The sequence below is a fragment of the Taudactylus pleione genome, unplaced genomic scaffold, assembly GCF_031769625.1.
Source record: "Taudactylus pleione unplaced genomic scaffold, aTauple2 ptg000201l, whole genome shotgun sequence".
NCBI lineage: Eukaryota > Metazoa > Chordata > Amphibia > Anura > Myobatrachidae > Taudactylus > Taudactylus pleione.
This window is the reverse complement of record NW_028284603.1, coordinates 39,647,059-39,665,406: the sequence shown is the minus strand read 5'-3', so window position 1 is coordinate 39,665,406 and position 18,348 is coordinate 39,647,059. Positions and strand designations below refer to the sequence as shown.

Genomic DNA, 18,348 nt, shown 5'->3' with positions numbered 1-18,348 from the left:
TTGATCATATTGTTCAGTGTGTATGCAATGAACAACCAACAATGCTCGCTCCTGCATGGACGATAACAATGTCTGTGGTCGTCCGTACATGCAGGCCAACTTGGACTATATCTTCAAGAATTGCCTGGTCAGAGATGTGGCAGGATGACTTCACTGAAAGATATCTATCATAGATATATATCAGTGTCAGGGGTGTCTTAAGAGAGGAGGGGGCCCGTGTGCACTCCCCGGTGGCCGGTAGCCGACTGACGCGGCTGGCCAGCCACCAGAGCATTAGTAGACTCCAAGCACTAGAGTGTATTAGAAAATATGGGTGCAGGGCCCCCCTGGACAGGGTGTGCGGTGCGGGGACACACTGCACCCATTATAGATACGCCACTGTCTTTCAGTGTGTACACCAAATATAATTTGTCCTGCACTACAGGAAGTTCAAGGGAAATCGTTCAGCGATATCGTTGGTTATACAGATCGTACCGTGTGTTCGCACCTTTACTCTTAGTCCACTGATATGTACAGGGGGATCTCACACCGCACACCTTGCACCCAAATTTTCTAATACTTACCTCTCTGAAGTACCACGCTGGCTCTAGCAGGCCTGCACAAAATGCCTGAAAAATTGCCACCGCAGCAATTTTCTCTGCGGTTTCCCCACTGCGCATGCAACGCGCCATTTTTCCGGTGACCTGTCAGTGGTAGCTATACCTTTAACAACTTAGTACATGTGAGTGCATGTAAAGAGGGATGTGGTGCCTGTTGCCGCGCAGGTGTACTCTTGCAGCTTACCTTCAGTTGCACCCTTTAACTTTCAGGTTGTATGGGTAACAGACTGTCCTGGTATGTAAATTTATCCAAGCCAATTACAACGATAGCACTGAGGGCTGTCGGTCTCCTTTTGGCGAGCTCCCCAAAGTCTTCTTCCTTGTAGTTTCCTTCAACTCTTCATCGATACCCCTCCTCCGAATCGCTGTGATCTCTTTGTCTATACACTTCCTCTCACAACCGGTAGACATTTTATTTATTTATTAACAGTTTCTTATATAGCGCAGCAAACTCCGTCGCGCTTTAAACTCCATCTTCTTTCAACTTCTGAGTTGCTCTAAAAAATGCTGCCTTAGGTCCTGAATACACGTCTCTAAGGGGTTTACGTACTTGCTCACCACAGGAGCAGACATGGGGTGTGCCCGTTGTGGAGTGACAGCATAGGGGACAAAATTGGCATCTCAGTCCCTGGCCACAGCATCATCTGTACCTAGTGAAAGTCATTTTATCATCCTGGGCGATATTATCCAACAGAATCTCTATCACAAATTGACATTCCTCAACCCCATTGCAAACTGTTCCCGCAGCATGTGGCTGGTATTTGCAAGTGCTCCCATCCTATACGGGGCCCATCGGCAAATTTCCTCTGTAAGTTCCTGAAGTGCAGTGGCAAACTGGGGTATGCACTCTCTTGATCTGGGCAAACAAATGCTGCTGAAGGGTACCAGCAGAAAATGTATTTCCATAGATAGCCTGGAGGAGTTCTTCAAGATACTAGAGGGTATCTCGATCCTCCTCTGGTCCTAAGAGAGGGAGTTCATTGCCAGCTGTAGCTTTAGGTCCCAGGGCACCTTGTATAGGAGAGCGGCTCCCTCCAGCCACATCTTCCAGTCATCTAACTGCATGTTTCAGCCATCATAACAGGGAAAATGGGTAAGGGCCAATGTTGACCCGCCGAGTCACTCCCTTGCTGTCCTTGTCATCAGACATCCTGCCAGCTATGCCAAATGTAAAGAGGGATGCTGTGCCTGCTGCTGTGCAGGTGTATGCTGGTAGCTAACTTTAAGTCGCACCCTCTCACCTTCAGACTATTTAATTCACCAAGGAACCACCGTGTAAGATCCTTAGAGTCACGCCGGCGATGTCTTCTGCCAATAACAGCCACAAGCTGTTCCCTTAGAGCTGGATATGCTCAACGGTCCTGAGGTGCGGGCTTGAGGGCTGAGGTGCAACAAGTTAGCAGGATGCGGCCTTGAGGGCTGGGATGCGGCCTTGATGGTAAAAGGAGCTAGGCCACAACAGATGCCATTGATGGAGGCATGAGCGACAACTGCAGATTGGACCAGGGCAGAGATGTAGGACGCTGATCCGAGGTGAATGTTGTAGGTGCAGCGAGCCGGCAGGCTGAGTCTGAACTCAGAGTAGCAGAGAATAGACGGGTCACAGAAAAGGCAAGATAACAAGATTTGGCAAGATACCGACAGATGGAGAGGCTAGGACAGACAAAAACCAGGGTTCACACAGGCAGGGTGTAAGCTATCAAAGGCAATGTGGCGCCGGTCTGAACATCCTGATATAAGATCCTCCAGCAATGGGCAGAAAATGCACAAATGATTGAGAGTTGGGATGCTGCACGTCTATGCAGCAGACCAAGCAGCACCCATGTCCATCTGGTGACTTAGTCTCCCAGCAACCACCGGCACCATCCCAGTTTGGCGTCCACGTTGCCTGGTGGCCTGGGAGGCTGTCCTGCAGCCGGAAGAAGCAGTGTAAAGGTAACAAGCTGCGGCGATGGTTTGACACAGACCATATGGGTAATGGAAGGTCCTGGTATGCAAAACTGGTCGACACAATGTTCTAGAAGGAAGGAGATGATAAGAGAGCAGTCCTTCCCCAAAACAGACCAATACGCCCTACCGAACCAAGAACCACTCAAAACAGGGATTCGAGTTTTAAGTGAAGATCATCACTGGCACTTTTGGCCTCAGATGCAGAGTTTCACCTATGGGTACTCATGCACCAGTGGAAAACTTGACCTTGCACCAGAGTGCAAGGCTCACTGTCCATCCAGAGAGAAGATAGACAGGAAAAGACAAAACAAACAGTAAGAGACGGTACACACACAGATGGTTCTCATCGTAGCCGATCTTGTCACTGCGCCGCTTCCTCTACCACAGGTCCTTGTAAGGAGACAACACCACAGCCGTGCAGAGCCCTTACCTAATATATTGTGTGTTACACCACTATGCTTACTAACTTCAATAACAGAAGCCCTCAACTCACTGACCTAACAGTTGGGCCAAGCAGTGACTTTGGCCCACTTCCCAAAGTCACTTTATTCCTTACAGGGCTCAGGCCTATGGGTCTACCTACAATTGGGGAACATAGGCCTAATGCCTGACTGATGACACAGGTCTTGCACCTGACAACCCTGGGGTCTACGGAGGATTTAATATAGGTAGTGGTGACCTAGGGCCGCCTACCCATACTGCTGTGAGAGGTTGCAGTGGGGTTCTCTATTAAGTTCTTTTGCATCCCACCACTGCAGCCCTTTCCATTCCTCAGCCCTGCATCCTGACATCTGACACCATCCTCAATGCTCTGCCGCGGTCTTCTTTCTTCTCTTCGCCGGCACCACCCATTTGCCTCTTCCCACTGGCATTTCTTCCTTGGCTGGCTCTTCAGAATTCTTTTATTCAGGAGGTCTTCACTCAGGTCCCTCTTCTCTGCTGGACTGACTAGCTCAGCTCTGCTGCTCCTAATATAAGATGCAGCGAGCACGGCCAGCTTTGATTGGCTGCTGGTTCGTGAGCCACGATTGGGTCGTGACCGCACCAATTGCAAACTGCCACGTTTCTATTAGACAAGCTTGAATCCTTTCAGATACAAGCTCGTCCATACCAGCGCTATGCCGTTGTGCTGCATAAGGCAAGATGGCGTCCCCCACCAGCCCAGTGGACATCAGGTACTGGTAAAGGGACCCTCGCCTCCTCTTCCCCAGCCAGGCACCCTCACATATAGTTGAGTATTGGATGGATCAGTCTGTAACACACTATTAATATGTGACTGCAGATGACAGCTAAAGGAACAAACAGTCAGTAGCAGCTCTTGAACACTGGTGGTATAGGTGAGAGAGACTGCATGCAGGAGGCTACATATATATAGTATACAGTATATAGACTGTACTGATGAATGAATCCTTGCTGATGAAGGCAGACAGTACACTGGTGTAAGGTAGCGCTAATTACAACAGGTGAGCAGATGGTAACTCTTAAGGCCCCCATACATCAGAGATTGATTGCAGCAATCGTGCAATTTGCAATCGATCATGTATAAAAATCTTTCCTTTTTTCAATCGATTGCAGATTGCAGAATTGCCACAATTGATTGCAAAAGGGAAAGATTTTTATACATGATCGATTGCAAATTGCACGATTTCTGCAATCAATCTCTGATACAGTGGCGTAACTAGGGCAGGGCGAGCGGGGTGCGTGCCCTGGGTGCCGTTGGACCAGCGGCGCAGGGGGTGGCGCCGCCGGCCACGGTACCAGCCCGCCCGCCCTAGTTAGCCAGTGTAGCGCCGACCGCAATGAGTGCGGTCAGCGCTACACATTTACACAGGACCGGCGCTAGGCTTCTAGCGCCGGTCCTGTGCTGCACACCTGAGCCCGTTCCCTCCCCCTTAGCACTTGCCCAATAGCGCTAGGAGGCGGGCTCAGGCTGTGCATAACACACGCATCGCCGCCAGCACTGGCGGCGATGCGTGTGTTAAACATCAGCCAATGAGAGTCAGATAGACTCTCATTGACTGCTGCAGCACCCACTGCAAGAGCCGGGCTTCCGTCTGGTTCCTGCAGTGGGTAATGGGACAGACTTCATGACGTCTGTCCCATAATGCTGAGCGCGCCAGCCTGGGAGGACTGGCGGGCGGCGGCGGCGGGAGCGGCGTCGCGGACCGGAGCAGCAACAGCAGCGTGGATTCAGGTAAGTATGTTTTTATATATATATATTTTTTTAACCTATCTGCACTACTGGGGCCACAACGGGGGAGCGGGGTGGCTACTACTGGGGGACCTCTACTGGGGGTGGGGGCACAACGGGGGAGGGGTGGCTACTACTGGGGGCACCATTATTGGGAGGACCTCTACTGGGGGGGGCTACTACTGGGGGCACTTAATTGGGAGGGGGAACCTCTACTGGGGACTACTACTTGGGGGGGGGAACTACCACTGGGGGCATTATAAAAGGGGCCTACTACTAGAGGCACTGCACTCGGGGGACCACTACTGGGGGCAATAATAGGAAGGGCCACTACAGGGGGCACTGGATAGGGGGGATCACTACTGGGAAAACTGCATGGGGGGAGGACTACTGCTGGGGGCACTATATAAAGGGCACTGCATAGGGGGGGGACTACTACTGGGGGCACAATATAAAGGGCACTGCATAAGGGGATACCGCTACTGGGCGCACTGCATTGTGGGTACTGCTACTGGGGGCACTGCATAAGGGGGAACACTACATGGGGCACTGCATTTGGGGGGGCCACTACTGGGGGTACTGAGTAAGGGGAACTAATTGGGGGCTGTATAAGGGGGACCACTACTGGGGATACTGTATAAGGGGCACTACTATGGGCCTGCATAAGAGGGACCACAACTGCATACTGGGGGTACTGTATAAGGGGTACTACTGGGGTTAAGGTGCATATGGATAGGAATGTTCAGTGTGAAAATAAAGGGGTGTGTCATGTTGACACGCCCCATTTTTAAGTGATCACTCGTGATGTCAGTGGTGAGCTTTCGGCTCTAATAGAGGGGCTTGCGGTAGACGAGACCCTACCACAAGGGTCTCGTCGCAAGCCCTGATGGTTGCGATGGTCTTGACCATCGCAACCATCAACCTGGCCGCTCCCTAAAGCTGTTGGTGGTCCCCCACAGCCTAGCGAGCGGCCATGAGGCCGGCTCTGAAAATAGAAGCGGCCGCCCTCATTCAGAGCGAGCGCTCGCATTTTGCGAGCGGCTCTGAATGAGGTCCTGAGTTTGTTACTGCTTCTGTCATTGGAGACCAGGGGGTATATTTACTAAGGTGCGGGTTTAGAGAAGTGGAGATGTGTCTATAGCAACCAATCAGATTAGCTGTATCTAGCCACCAGCTATTATCTTCTAGACCATGGATGCTATATAAATCAGTAGAATCTGATCGGTTGCTATGGGCAACACCTTCACTTTTATAAACCCACACTTTAGTAAATATACCACCAGGAGTCCTAGGACTTGTTGTACAGGCAATGCAAAGGTGGCAGAGAGCAGTTTAAATCAGAAGCACCAGCATAGAATTGGATGTGAGAGTCATGTGCAGCGCAGGGACGCTGTGAATGGCGACTATTATTATGCTGACTTCTGGCAAAATGGCGCGCTTGCTGCACCGGCATCACAGTGTGGGGTAAGAATGTCTAAGTACCTGATTTGTGACAATAGGCTACTGCGCAGCTGTGATTCTAACTCACAGCTGAGCAGATATAGCAGCAGTGCTCTCCTTTCTGTACTGAGCATGCTCTGACCCTTCCTCAATGTTGCTTCATACCTGCATGCTGCACACCCTGACGGGGTGGAACTAGTGGCAGGCTCTTCCTCTTGGCCTCCTCTGAATTGGGACCCACCCTGACGTCAGCCGCCCTGGGTTGCACGGATTGAGCAACAGTCACACAGTAGGAGAGAACATGGCAGTTGTGTCCCTGCTGCTGAGGCCTGAGCTGGGTGCTACTGCTGGGAGCCCGGGCCGCAGCGCCCATGACTGGGAGGAGCCTGAGCTGTGAATCTGGTGAGGTCACGTCTGCGTGCTCTGATGCCACATGCCAAGAAGAAGCACTACTGTGGCATAATGTGTATAAGGGGCACTACTGTATTATAATGTGAATAAGAGCACTACTGTAGCATAATGTGAATAAGGGGCACTACTGTGTGGCATATTGTGAATAAGGGGCACTCCTGCAGCATAATGTGAATAAGGGGCACTACTGTAACATAATGTGAATAAGGGGCACTATTGTAGTATAGTGTGAATAAGGGACACTACTGTGTGGCATAATGTGAATAAGCGAGCCATCGTGCCCGAAGAGTGGCGAGTGAAACCTTTTGCCCCCCCCGCGTTCTGAACCTTGCCCCTCCCCCTTTTGTCGCAGGTCACATGACATCAGACGTCCAGTACACCACCTTGTTCTAGACCACAGGTTCTCAAACTCGGTCCTCAGGACCTCAAACAGTGCATGTTTTCCAAGTTTCCCCACAGAATCACAAGTTAAATAATTAGCTCCACCTGTGGATCTTTTAAACTGTGTCAGTGAGTAATGAGGACACCTGTGCACCTGCTGGGTGACCTGCAAACCATGACCTGTGTGGGGTCCAGAGGACCGAGATTGAGAACCACTGTTCTAGACCTAACCCTCAGCTCACTCCTAATTGATTCAATCCATATTGTTGTGAAATGTAGATGAATAGACAGAATTGTGGGTCAGAGGTTATAATATATAAAATGTAGTGACACTTGAAGCTTGTTATTATTTCCATTATTGCCATTAGCATTATTATTGCCATTGTCATTATTGCCCTACAGCCAGGAAATATGAAGTTTTTTTTTTTTTTTAAAGAAATAAAACCCCATGCAACGGACCGAACTGTACAGCACCATGTAAGGGCATTATGACCTGATCAAACATGGCCGCTTAGCGGCTAGGGTTCGGCCCCGCCCCTACTCGTTTCGACGTCTTCATGGCGTGTTTCTCGTCATAGTGTTCCGTTTCCTGTACCTTGCTGCGTATCGTGTGTGAGCCGCGGCCTGCTGGTCCTGTAATCGACCGGCCTTTGAGATGGGAGTCCCGGCTTTTTTCCGCTGGCTGAGTCGCAAGTACCCGTCCATCGTGGTGCACTCTGTGGAGGAGAAGGTGGGTGATTATACGTATTCCTGGTAGGGGGGGTAGCGTGTGATTTCTATATGCCCTAGTGGGCCTGATTGTCCTTATGATCCCAGCTCCCCCGGCCTTCCCCTCCTGTGTGTATGTAATGGCTCCGTGGGCATCTGTTACTATTGTGTCTCTTGTCTGGATGCTTATTGTACTGTTATTAGGTTGTGGGGATGTAAATGTGCATGTATCCATCCAAGTGTATGTATGTATGTATGTAGGTAGGTATGTATTTGCATTAATGTTTGTGCTTATGAAGCCCCGTTTAATATCTTTATTTTGCATGTGTTTTATTTGTGCTAGAAGTCTGCCAGTGTATCATGTAAGCACAATGGGTTTGGGAAGCACACATTGCTATACCTGTGCCTGGAAATGTTCTGCCCCTGGCCTAACAGGTAGGCCGCACTTTGCTCAGAGTATGGATGGGCAGCAGAGATCTATGGATGGGCGTCAGAGAGTGTCTGTTAAGATTGATTTTATTTATTTTTTCCCATGACTGGTACATTGCGATTTTTGCATAGACTCTGGGGGGGGACCTGATGTTTTGAATAGAATTGATCCTGATGCTGCAGCAGTGATATACTTGCCTGTATTCCAGCATCTCTTGCTCTTCTGCATTTGCGTTGGCTTTTTAATTTTTTTATTTTTCCTATTTAACTGCGCAGGTGTGATTCTAATTTAACGGCGCATATGTCTTAATATAGAAAATCTGTATTTTATCGATCATCTTGTGCATTTAATTCAGACATGGCTATCCCTAGGTCAAAGAGCTGTCCCTCACTTTACTCCTTCCTCATCCCTATATTATGCTGTAGCTTTTATTAAAGTAATATATATATTTCCACTGTAGGCTATTATGATTGATTGGTCATTGGTTAGAATATATTGCTATCCATTCATATTTTAATACATTATCTTGATGACTAAATCATTTTAAAGCAGATGTAAGTGTCCTCATTCAACTATGTCTATACAATATACAGCGCTCGACGCCTGGTACAACAGTTGCTCTGAGAGGAGTAGAGTACCTTTTTATTCTTATAAACTTTGCGTTATGTTCGCATCGCAGATGCAGCGAAACTCCACTTAAGGTGTGTATCCACTAGCAGATAGTGAAACGACAGTACGATTATAACATTGTAATCGTACAGACTTTCTTCTTCTCCTGCAGTGCCTACACTGAGCGATATGTCGTTCAGTGCAGACACCCTCCCTCATCCCTGAACAAGGTCAATCTGTCGTTATCGGCAGATTGACCAGCATGTTCAGGCGATGATAGATGTCGTAAACGACCAGGAGAGGCGTGCAGCGCTGGTCATTTCTGACATTTTAATGCCCGGTTTGTGCATGATTAATGAGCGATTTAACGATAACGTTCAATCGCTCATTTTAATCTGAAAGTGGATACCCGCCTTTAGTGTACTAGGGACGCAGGGCTGCAACTTTGCCCGCACAGGGATTAGTTTTAAACACGTACAAAATCGCAGATAAAGCAGACGGGAACTTGCCGTGAAAGAAAGCCACAGCCACTTGCATTGGAGCTCTTCTCACCTGGGTTCAGAAACGGTTGCACACAGATTTGCAAATGTTGCACATCAAAATGATCAGTACAAGATGGCAATGTAGTTCTGTCGTTCCCAGTTTTAGTTATGCGAACAATCCGCACATTTTAATGTATGAAGATGTTCAGCATGTCCGAGGGGCTATTTGGCGTGACTTGAGTAACAGTCTATGGGGACACCCCTGTAGCTGCCTTTTTACCAGGTCTTTAAGGAAGGCCAGGGACACATTATTTATTTGGTCAAAACCCATTTTTAAATGTTTTTGTAAAATTTGTTTGGCATTGACACTTTTATGGTGAGATTCCCTCTCCTTGAGCATTTTGAGGCTTTTTGCACAGTAATGTGAAGCTATTATCTTTGACTGTTTAATAAAGATAATGTTGCTTGGGTATGATTTTATTACAAATACTTTGTATCCATTTATACTGTCAAATCTATGTGGCTCACCCTTGCTTGTGGGCCACAACTAAAACATCTAGTAGAGATGGGTGAACATGGGCAGTTCAAGATGGATGTTATTGTTGTTTATTGTAATAAGCTTAAGGCTGCTGTTCTTGCTAAGGATTTTGACTCATTATATTGATACGTTATGATTTTGATACCAATAATATTACACAGAGCTGCTTGGTGGATTGATACAAATAACATTGTTTCTTGAAACAGAAGGTAATTATGGTCCAGGTGATGTTACATTCCAGGAGGTGTGGGGATACGTAAGGTATAGTAGCTGCAGGTTGGGATAGTACGTATGAATATTGATAAGGCAGCAGTATTACCATTCAGTGGGGGCGAATCAATCCAGTGCGATGTGAAAAGCACTGGGAAGGAGTTCCCAGAGCCATTCATTGTCCCCATCATGTCTTGCACTTAGTCGGAAGATGTCGCGAACCACGTCTTAAGCCAGGTGTTAAGAATCTGTAACCGCCATTCTCCGCCTTAATTGCTGGCTGCAATGCTGTTAGCGCTGGCCTAATGATGGGTACATCATCAGCGATAATTATATCGCTTAACGATTTTCCTTTAAAAATCTTAAGTGTGCTGGAGGAACGATATTATTCATCCACACACCGACAAACCAACAACAATCACGGATCCCTAATGAGACAGAACGATGTTGGCCTGCATGCATGGGCGATGGTCAATATCGTTATCGTCCAGCGGGAACGCGCATCGTTGGGCTTTTATTGCATACACACGGAACGATATATTGTTGAGCGTTATAATTCATATAGTAAAGATATATTGTTCCGTGTCTACGCACCTTAAGCCTGAAAAACCGTATTGCAGCCGGCACTTAAGTCTGTTTTCTGCTCGCATTTCAGGAGGGTGCAAGCAGAAATCCTCTAAACTAAATGAACAGCACAGTCAGTTAAATAGCTCTGTGAACTCCTTCCCGGTACATATTGCGCTGAATTGAATCGCCCCCAATGATAGTAAAGCAGCTATTGGCAGCTGTTATCATTGTGTAGCTAGTAGTGGTGTGTTATGGATGGAGACCTAAAACATGAATTAATCATTGTAGGAATCTTAACACTTCTGGTTGTCTACTAGCTTGCAGCAGCTGTCTGATACTTTTGCTTTAGTCTTCATGTTTGCTGCTCCTAACATTGCCAGGGCACTTAATCCACGAACAGATCAGCAATTGAAGCACAGAGATGGTAACAGTTATGACAATTGAAATTGCTGGATTCAGCAGCTGAGATCGTGTTCTAATACATCTTCTAAATAGCCCGACCCTTGGTATTAAGCTAATGTGAGCTCCCACTGCCTTTACAACATTTTAACTGTTTTATATCTGAGAGGTGCTTTATATTGCACATTCTAAGGCACAGCTATCACAATCTGCTGCCTGCATGGCAGTAAAATATATGTATAAAAGCATGATGAATAATAAACCAAAAAAGGCAGACAGCGTACATTAATATCCTTTTTAAACGTATCTTGTTTGTCACCAGTTTATTTATATAGCACACACATTCTTCAGCACTATACAGAGAATATTTGGCCATTCACATCAGTCCCTGCCCCAGTGGAGCTTACAGTTTATGTATTCTACAACATGTACAAACCCTAGGGCTAATTTTTGTCAAGAGATTTTTAACTTGCCAGTATATCTTTGGGCTGTTGGAGCTAACTGGAGTACCCAGAGGAAACCCACGAAAGCACAGGGAGAATATAGAAACTCCACACAGCTAGGGCTGTATTGGGCATCAAACACAAGACCTCAGTCCTTTGAGGCAGTTATGCTAACCATTACACCAACCGTTCTGCCCATTAATAATTGTTTTTTTTCTATAAATTAAAGCTACTGAACAAAACTAATAAGATCCCCTCTTACTCAGTTATAATAAAAAAAATATTAATTCATGCCAGTTACTTTCCCAGTGCTTCACAAACTCTAGAGTTAAACAGCAGAAGTTAGAATATTAAGGTGGCCACCTTTTGAAGCCACAGTTTTTGAAATCGCACAGATCACCACAAATGATTTGTAGAATGTAGACAAATTATCCTGTATACAATGCAATCACCACCTGAGAGGCTCCTAGAAGCGCTTTGCTCATTACAGTTCTGTGGATGGATGATATGTGCTGCTTCTGATCACATCCATTGTGTAAAATTGAATTGCCCCATTTCACCACATTTAGGGGCCTATGTATCAAAGCTTGATGAGAGAGAAAAAGTATTAACCAATCAGCTTCTGTCATATTTCAAACAGTCTATAAAATGTAAGTTAGAAGCGAATTGGTTGGTGATTTAGAGCTTACAATTTTGTCTCATCAAGCTTTGATACATAGGCCTCTTAGTGTTTTTGAAAAATGAACTGCTGTTTATTTTTTTTATATTATTTAATCTGGTGATGTGAGAGTTTTTATGCTGGCCACTTAAGTATATAAATAATGACAGTTTGGTTATTTTAACCATCTAAGTTGTTACCCACCATAAACCAGAAAACTTTTATATTTGTTTAAAACATTATAATTTGTTTGTGTAAGTTTGCCTTTCATGTATGGCATATGTGGCAACTATTTTAACTGGCCTACCTATGTATAATGGAATAATGCTCCATGTCTAAAATACAGTACTTTATATTTATTTTTTTACCTTGAAATGTTACTTGAAAGTATTGGGTACATACTGGGCCGACGGTTCGGCTGACTGGATGACCAATCCAATGACTGGTCGCTTCCAGCCGACTCCTATTGTCTACTTGAATGTAAAGTGCAATAAGCTCAATTGTAACGTGTGCTGAAATCTTAATTACCAAACAAATGTTTGTTTTAAGTAGGTTTCCTCCTTACACAGAAGAAAAAAGCATAGTGCTTCATAACACCAGTTTGCAAGTTAGGTGGACAACTTTATTGACCATATCAAACCGAAAGCTGTGTATGGTCTTAGGCTCTTAATGCCTTTGGCGGACAAGGCTTTGAGCCTACAGAGTATGGATAATTGGTAGAAAAGCTCTTGCCCTCTTTACTTATTATTTGTGCCTCTGTGGTTACCATATTAACCATTATTATGCAGCAGTACAGTATATATTGGCACTGAATACAAGATAAGGAAACTGAAATTTTGAACACGAGAAGTTTTAATTGATCCTATATCTGGCATAATTTGTATTGACTGAATTGGTGATCAGACACATATTGCAGTCTGCGTGTGTGTGAGGTGGACACTTGTATCAGTCAGTCTTATGCTGCGTACACTGTACGATTGAAATTGACGATAACTATATCGTTCATCGTTAAATCGTTAATTTTTATGCTACCAACGATGCGCGTTCCCGCATGGACGATAACTATATCGATAATCGTCCATGCATGCAGGCCAGCCTGGGCGATATCTATCAGTGCCTGCAGGAGGGAATGGTTGTTTGTCGTGGGTGATATTGTTGGTATGTGGACGAATGAAATCATTCAACCAACACACTGGGAATTTCAAGGGATATCGATCGCTGAATAGATCGTCCCGTGTGTACGCAGTATAAGATTTATTTGACCGTTTTAAGACTGACCTTTTTAGACTTTATTCACATTTGCCCTGACTATGGCTTCTTTACATTGGGTAAAATATACCTAATATGAAAGAAAAACATAGTAACTCCCGAATATGTTGTTCCTCATGGCAATGTTGTCTTGTCTATAAAAGTACATAATGCATTTCAGATGAACATATAATCCAGTGCACACGTTTCTACGCATTATGTAACACTGCACCAATCGCAGTGCTCATCTAATGTCACATGTTCTATAGTGGTCTAAACAGCTGGGACTGCTGCAACCTTTTTTTAGCACTTAAATACTTTTCAAGCAATTATAAAGGCGCCTACTACATTATACAGCTACTCTAAACTTATGAATGAAATGGCAATTAGAAATATTTAAACTGTTGACTATTAAAATGCTAATTATGCAACGAGCTGGGCCACACATTTTACTGATGCCTGAAATTACACTGCTCTCAACCTGACATGTTGTAACTCCATGGATTACGTTGCGTGGTCTCTTCTTCCAGGTAATTGCTACCAGCAGCCTTGTAGTGCTTCACTACTGCCTTGGAGGTGCTTGCTCCTGGTCCTCTAGTTGAATGGCTCCGGACACAAGACCACCCCTACAGTGCTCTGTTATCTGCAAACTACTTGTAATTCCCTAGAACTGCATACAAAAATGAGTACAAAGTATTGAGCAAATATTTGCTTTCAGAGCAGAATTAAAAAATGGAGCTTCCTGCAGTCTCTCGAGTTTACAAGGAATGGTACTCACTGGGTGTTGTGTGTATTGGTTCCGTGCACTAAATGAGATCCGAGGAAAATGGTCAGATTAGGCTAGCTGGCAATAAGGTGACAGGAACTCACATAACCACGTGTTAGAACTAGGGGTGAGCGGGTTCGGTTCTACTCGGTTCCGTTCGGATTTAAAAACCGAATCTTATTGGCTATCAGCTGTCACGAGTTTTGGAAAGCCAATAAGATTCGGTTTTTAAATCCGAACGGAACCGAGTAGAACCGAACTCGCTCACCCCTAGTTAGAACAGTGGTATGCAGAAGATCATCTCTGAACATACAGCATATCAAACCTTGAAGTAGATTAACTTTGTGTGGAATAGTGTTTTGCTTCTGGTCAGTTAAAGGGCCCCATACACCTGAGCTGCAATTCCCTGTTACGCCGACCAGCGACCAAAATCCGCCCATCCGCGGATATTGATAATCGGCAATTTGTTGGCAGATTGGGCAAATGCAACCTTTTAAATCCGGACTCGCTGCTTTTGGTCATTTTTGGATCTGGATTCAGGGGATTGAGATTTTTCAACATGTTGACTTTCCCCAGTCCTGCCCTGATGATGGCAGAGCAGGGACTTGTGACAAACCATTTTGGACGTATGGGCCCCTTAAAAGGAAATTGAGGCTACGGTGTGCACAGGATTACCAAAACTAGATATTTGGATTGGGAAAAATGGTTCCTGGCCAACAAATATCGATTTCAGAATTTGCTGTTAACATGCATGCATCCATGTAACTAACCTGCCAAGTCTGCAGTTCAGTCTGGTGGTGGTGTTGATGATGTGGGGAATGATTTCTTGCCACACATTTAGGCCTCTTAATATGAATTGACAGTCATGTCACAGTTTACCTAAGTATTGTTGAACATGTACAATATATCCCTTTATGGCCACAGTCTGCCATAATGACTGTCTCCAGCAGGATAATGCACCCTCTTCCTAAGCATACTTCAACTCAAGGTGGTTCCACAATTGCCAGATCACAATCCCATAAATTAGAGGTTCCCAATCTCTGCCATTACAGTCCAGATTTTAAGAATATCCATGCTTGAGTCCAGATGGTTAAATAAAATTGACTGACATGCTAGTTGTCACATGTGCACCAGCATGGGTATCCTTAAAATGTGGACTGTAATGGCAGAGTTTAGGAACTTCTGCCACAGTGGTACCTTTTTTAGATGTGATGGAAATGGAGATTTGTAGCTGATACAGCAACTGCGTGATACGGAAATGTCAACATGAACCAGGATCCAGCACCTTGTTGAATCCATTTCAGAAAGGATTCAGCCTGTTTTAGTGGAAGATGATAGTCCTAACCAGCACAAGAAAGGTGTACATAATGGAGTGGTATTTGGATAGGTGAATTACAAAACAAATCTATTTGCTTAATGTCTCTGTTAAGTACAGAAAATGATTGGCAGTCATGTGTAAAAAGTTAATTTCCATTTTTATCAATGTTTTTTATAAGGCTGTTCCCTCTCTCCCTCCCCCCTCTCTCCCTCCCCCCTCTCTCCCTCCCCCCTCTCTCCCTCCCCCCTCTCTCCCTCCCCCCTCTCTCCCTCCCCCCTCTCTCCCTCCCCCCTCTCTCCCTCCCCCCTCTCTCCCTCCCCCCTCTCTCCCTCCCCCCTCTCTCCCTCCCCCCTCTCTCCCTCCCCCCTCTCTCCCTCCCCCCTCTCTCCCTCCCCCCTCTCTCCCTCCCCCCTCTCTCCCTCCCCCCTCTCTCCCTCCCCCCTCTCTCCCTCCCCCCTCTCTCCCTCCCCCCTCTCTCCCTCCCCCCTCTCTCCCTCCCCCCTCTCTCCCTCCCCCCTCTCTCCCTCCCCGGCAATATAGGCTTGGAGTGCTTTTCAACAAGTACTTTTGCATAGGGAAAATGGGCCTTTGCCACCACCTTGTGTGTTTTGAAGGTTGTTCATAATGCCATGGCCAGGCCCAAAGGAAAGTTCCCACCAGATGCAGCACTAATAGGGCCTTTATGACGTAGTGGGATTTTGGTGTATCATGACATAACTGAAATTAACTTTCAATGATTAACTGTGTGGTGGGGAACTATTGGCAGATTTCTATAGGTGCACCTTCATTTGTGCTCTTTTTAGTTTAAGCTTATCCCTACACTTGCATTATGGGTTGCTGACTTCTACATTTTTGGTTGTTTTTTAGTTGTTTAATTTTTTTTCTTCCTTCCCTCTCCACAGCATAAAGAATGCAATGGAATCAAGATACCAGTTGATACCAGCAAACCAAACCCAAATGAAGTGGAGTTTGATAACTTGTATTTGGATATGAATGGCATCATTCATCCATGTACTCACCCAGAGGACAAGTAATTTGCTTTATCTTTGTTTTTTATTGCTGTGCATGCCATGTAAGATCCATCTGTAACACCTTTCTCTTGTGTAAACTTCAGGCCAGCACCCAAAAATGAAGATGAAATGATGGTTGCGATTTTTGAGTATATGGACAGATTATTTAACATTGTGAGGCCCAGGAGGTTGCTGTACATGGCTATTGATGGTGTGGTAAGTATTGAGCTTCCACACAACAATGCATTTTATACAGCACTGTGCATATAGGGATTAATACAGTTATCCAAACGATTAGTCTTCAAGAGGTTGGTCAAATTCAATTGTTTTATCGCTACTTTAAGTAAATGGGGCCAGATGGGTGATATTTAATTGTTTATGCTAAGGAGCCCACGGGCGCCCATTACTTGTCGCACACAAATGTCCTAATTAGTGTGTACAAACGCCCAAGTTTTCATGGATTCCTGTTCGCCACCCCAGGAGGGGTGATCAGAAATCTGGGCGTCCAATCGGAGCAACAATTGAATAGCTTCGTTGGGCGCCCATTACTATGCGGCGCCCAACCAACAATGGAATCTCCCCTAATAGTGCTGTGGAATTGCTGTAGTGATAAACTGTTAAAGCTTTCCCATGGTTACATTAAATACATGTAATATGTTTCTAGCATTTACATGTTTTGTTTATTCAATAGGCTCCCCGTGCTAAAATGAATCAACAGCGCTCTAGGCGGTTTAGAGCTTCCAAAGAAGGTGTGGAGTTGACCGACGAGAAAAACCGTATACGCGAGGAAGTGCTGTCCAAGGGTATGTTCGGTTATTTTACAACTTATATTCCTCATTGAAATGCCAGCTTCTTTATTCACGTTAACAGACTTGTTTGGATGCAAACTGAGGCTTCCGCCACATTACCTAATTCACCTCATAAGCCGCCTAATACACGGCAGAACCTTTTTCTTGCCAGCCTCTGTTTTTTTTTTTTTTTCCCTTTAAGCGTCTCTTGTGGTGTTTGTTGTGGAGCGCTTTCTCCAGTTCCATTTAGCGCTTCCCCTGTATGTAAAACTTTATTTTGGTTGCAGGGATCTGTGCGCTGTTGTCACTTCTCAGTTCTGGCTGTTACTTCCTGATGGCTTTTTGTTTTAAGGTCAAAACTATTAAGTGCCTGAATAATTTTACTTTGTTTCAAACTATATAATACTGTTTGAAAAGGTTTTTATGTTGTGTGGAAGTTATTCTTACAAATAAAAATGATGAAAAACAAACTTGGCTAGTCCTCATCTTCCAACAATCGTGTATTCAATGGCTCTTTAAATACCGTCTGGTCTAGCCTAGGCAATAAAAGTAATTCAGCAGTTTGTGGAATAATTGTGAATATTTGGTCATTAAGGGATATGAAACGCCTGTGGACCTAAAACTGTTAAAGAGCATATAGCATTAAAATTACAATATAATATGTATAAAGCACAGCATACAAGAGTTGCATTAGATTAAAACTCATAAAAACCAAACTTGGGCAAAGTTTCTCATGACCTAAAATTAGAAAATGATGGTGGTTGAACACAACTAAAAAAAAGTTTTCTATTTAAAGCGCCCATTTTCTCTTTTCACCAGGTGGTTATCTACCTTCCGAAGAAGTGAAAGAAAGATTTGATAGTAACTGTATTACACCTGTAAGTAGTGCGAGAAGCACCCCCTAGTTCCTGTTCTACTTCTCTCAATGTCTATTAATAATGAGGATTTTTCCTTTATAGGGCACAGAGTTTATGGACAACCTGGCAAAATGTCTACGCTATTATATTGCTGATCGTTTAAATAATGATCCTGGCTGGAAGAACCTTACAGTAAGAATATATCTACCTTATTTGTGCTATTTAGCGACATGTTTGTTGCCACCAAAGTTTGGTACATGAATTGTTTATCTCTAGCCCATTAGTGGAGGGCTGTTCCTTTTCAACTAGTCGGAGAAAAGAATCCCTGTTTAAAATGACTCCTAT

General features: G+C 45.0%; 1 protein-coding gene across 1 annotated transcript in view; it reads left to right on the top strand.

Annotated features, from left to right (window-relative positions):
• The first annotated feature begins 7,544 nt into the window (after positions 1-7,544).
• XRN2 (5'-3' exoribonuclease 2) overlaps positions 7,545-18,348 on the top strand; it is a 49,452-nt gene continuing 38,648 nt past the window's right edge. The window contains exons 1-6 of the mRNA XM_088477332.1: positions 7,545-7,702; positions 16,251-16,378; positions 16,463-16,574; positions 17,050-17,161; positions 17,966-18,024; positions 18,106-18,195. Coding sequence (XP_088333458.1) covers positions 7,628-7,702; positions 16,251-16,378; positions 16,463-16,574; positions 17,050-17,161; positions 17,966-18,024; positions 18,106-18,195 — 576 coding nt within the window. The 5' untranslated portion in view covers positions 7,545-7,627. The remainder of the gene's footprint in view (positions 7,703-16,250; positions 16,379-16,462; positions 16,575-17,049; positions 17,162-17,965; positions 18,025-18,105; positions 18,196-18,348) is intronic.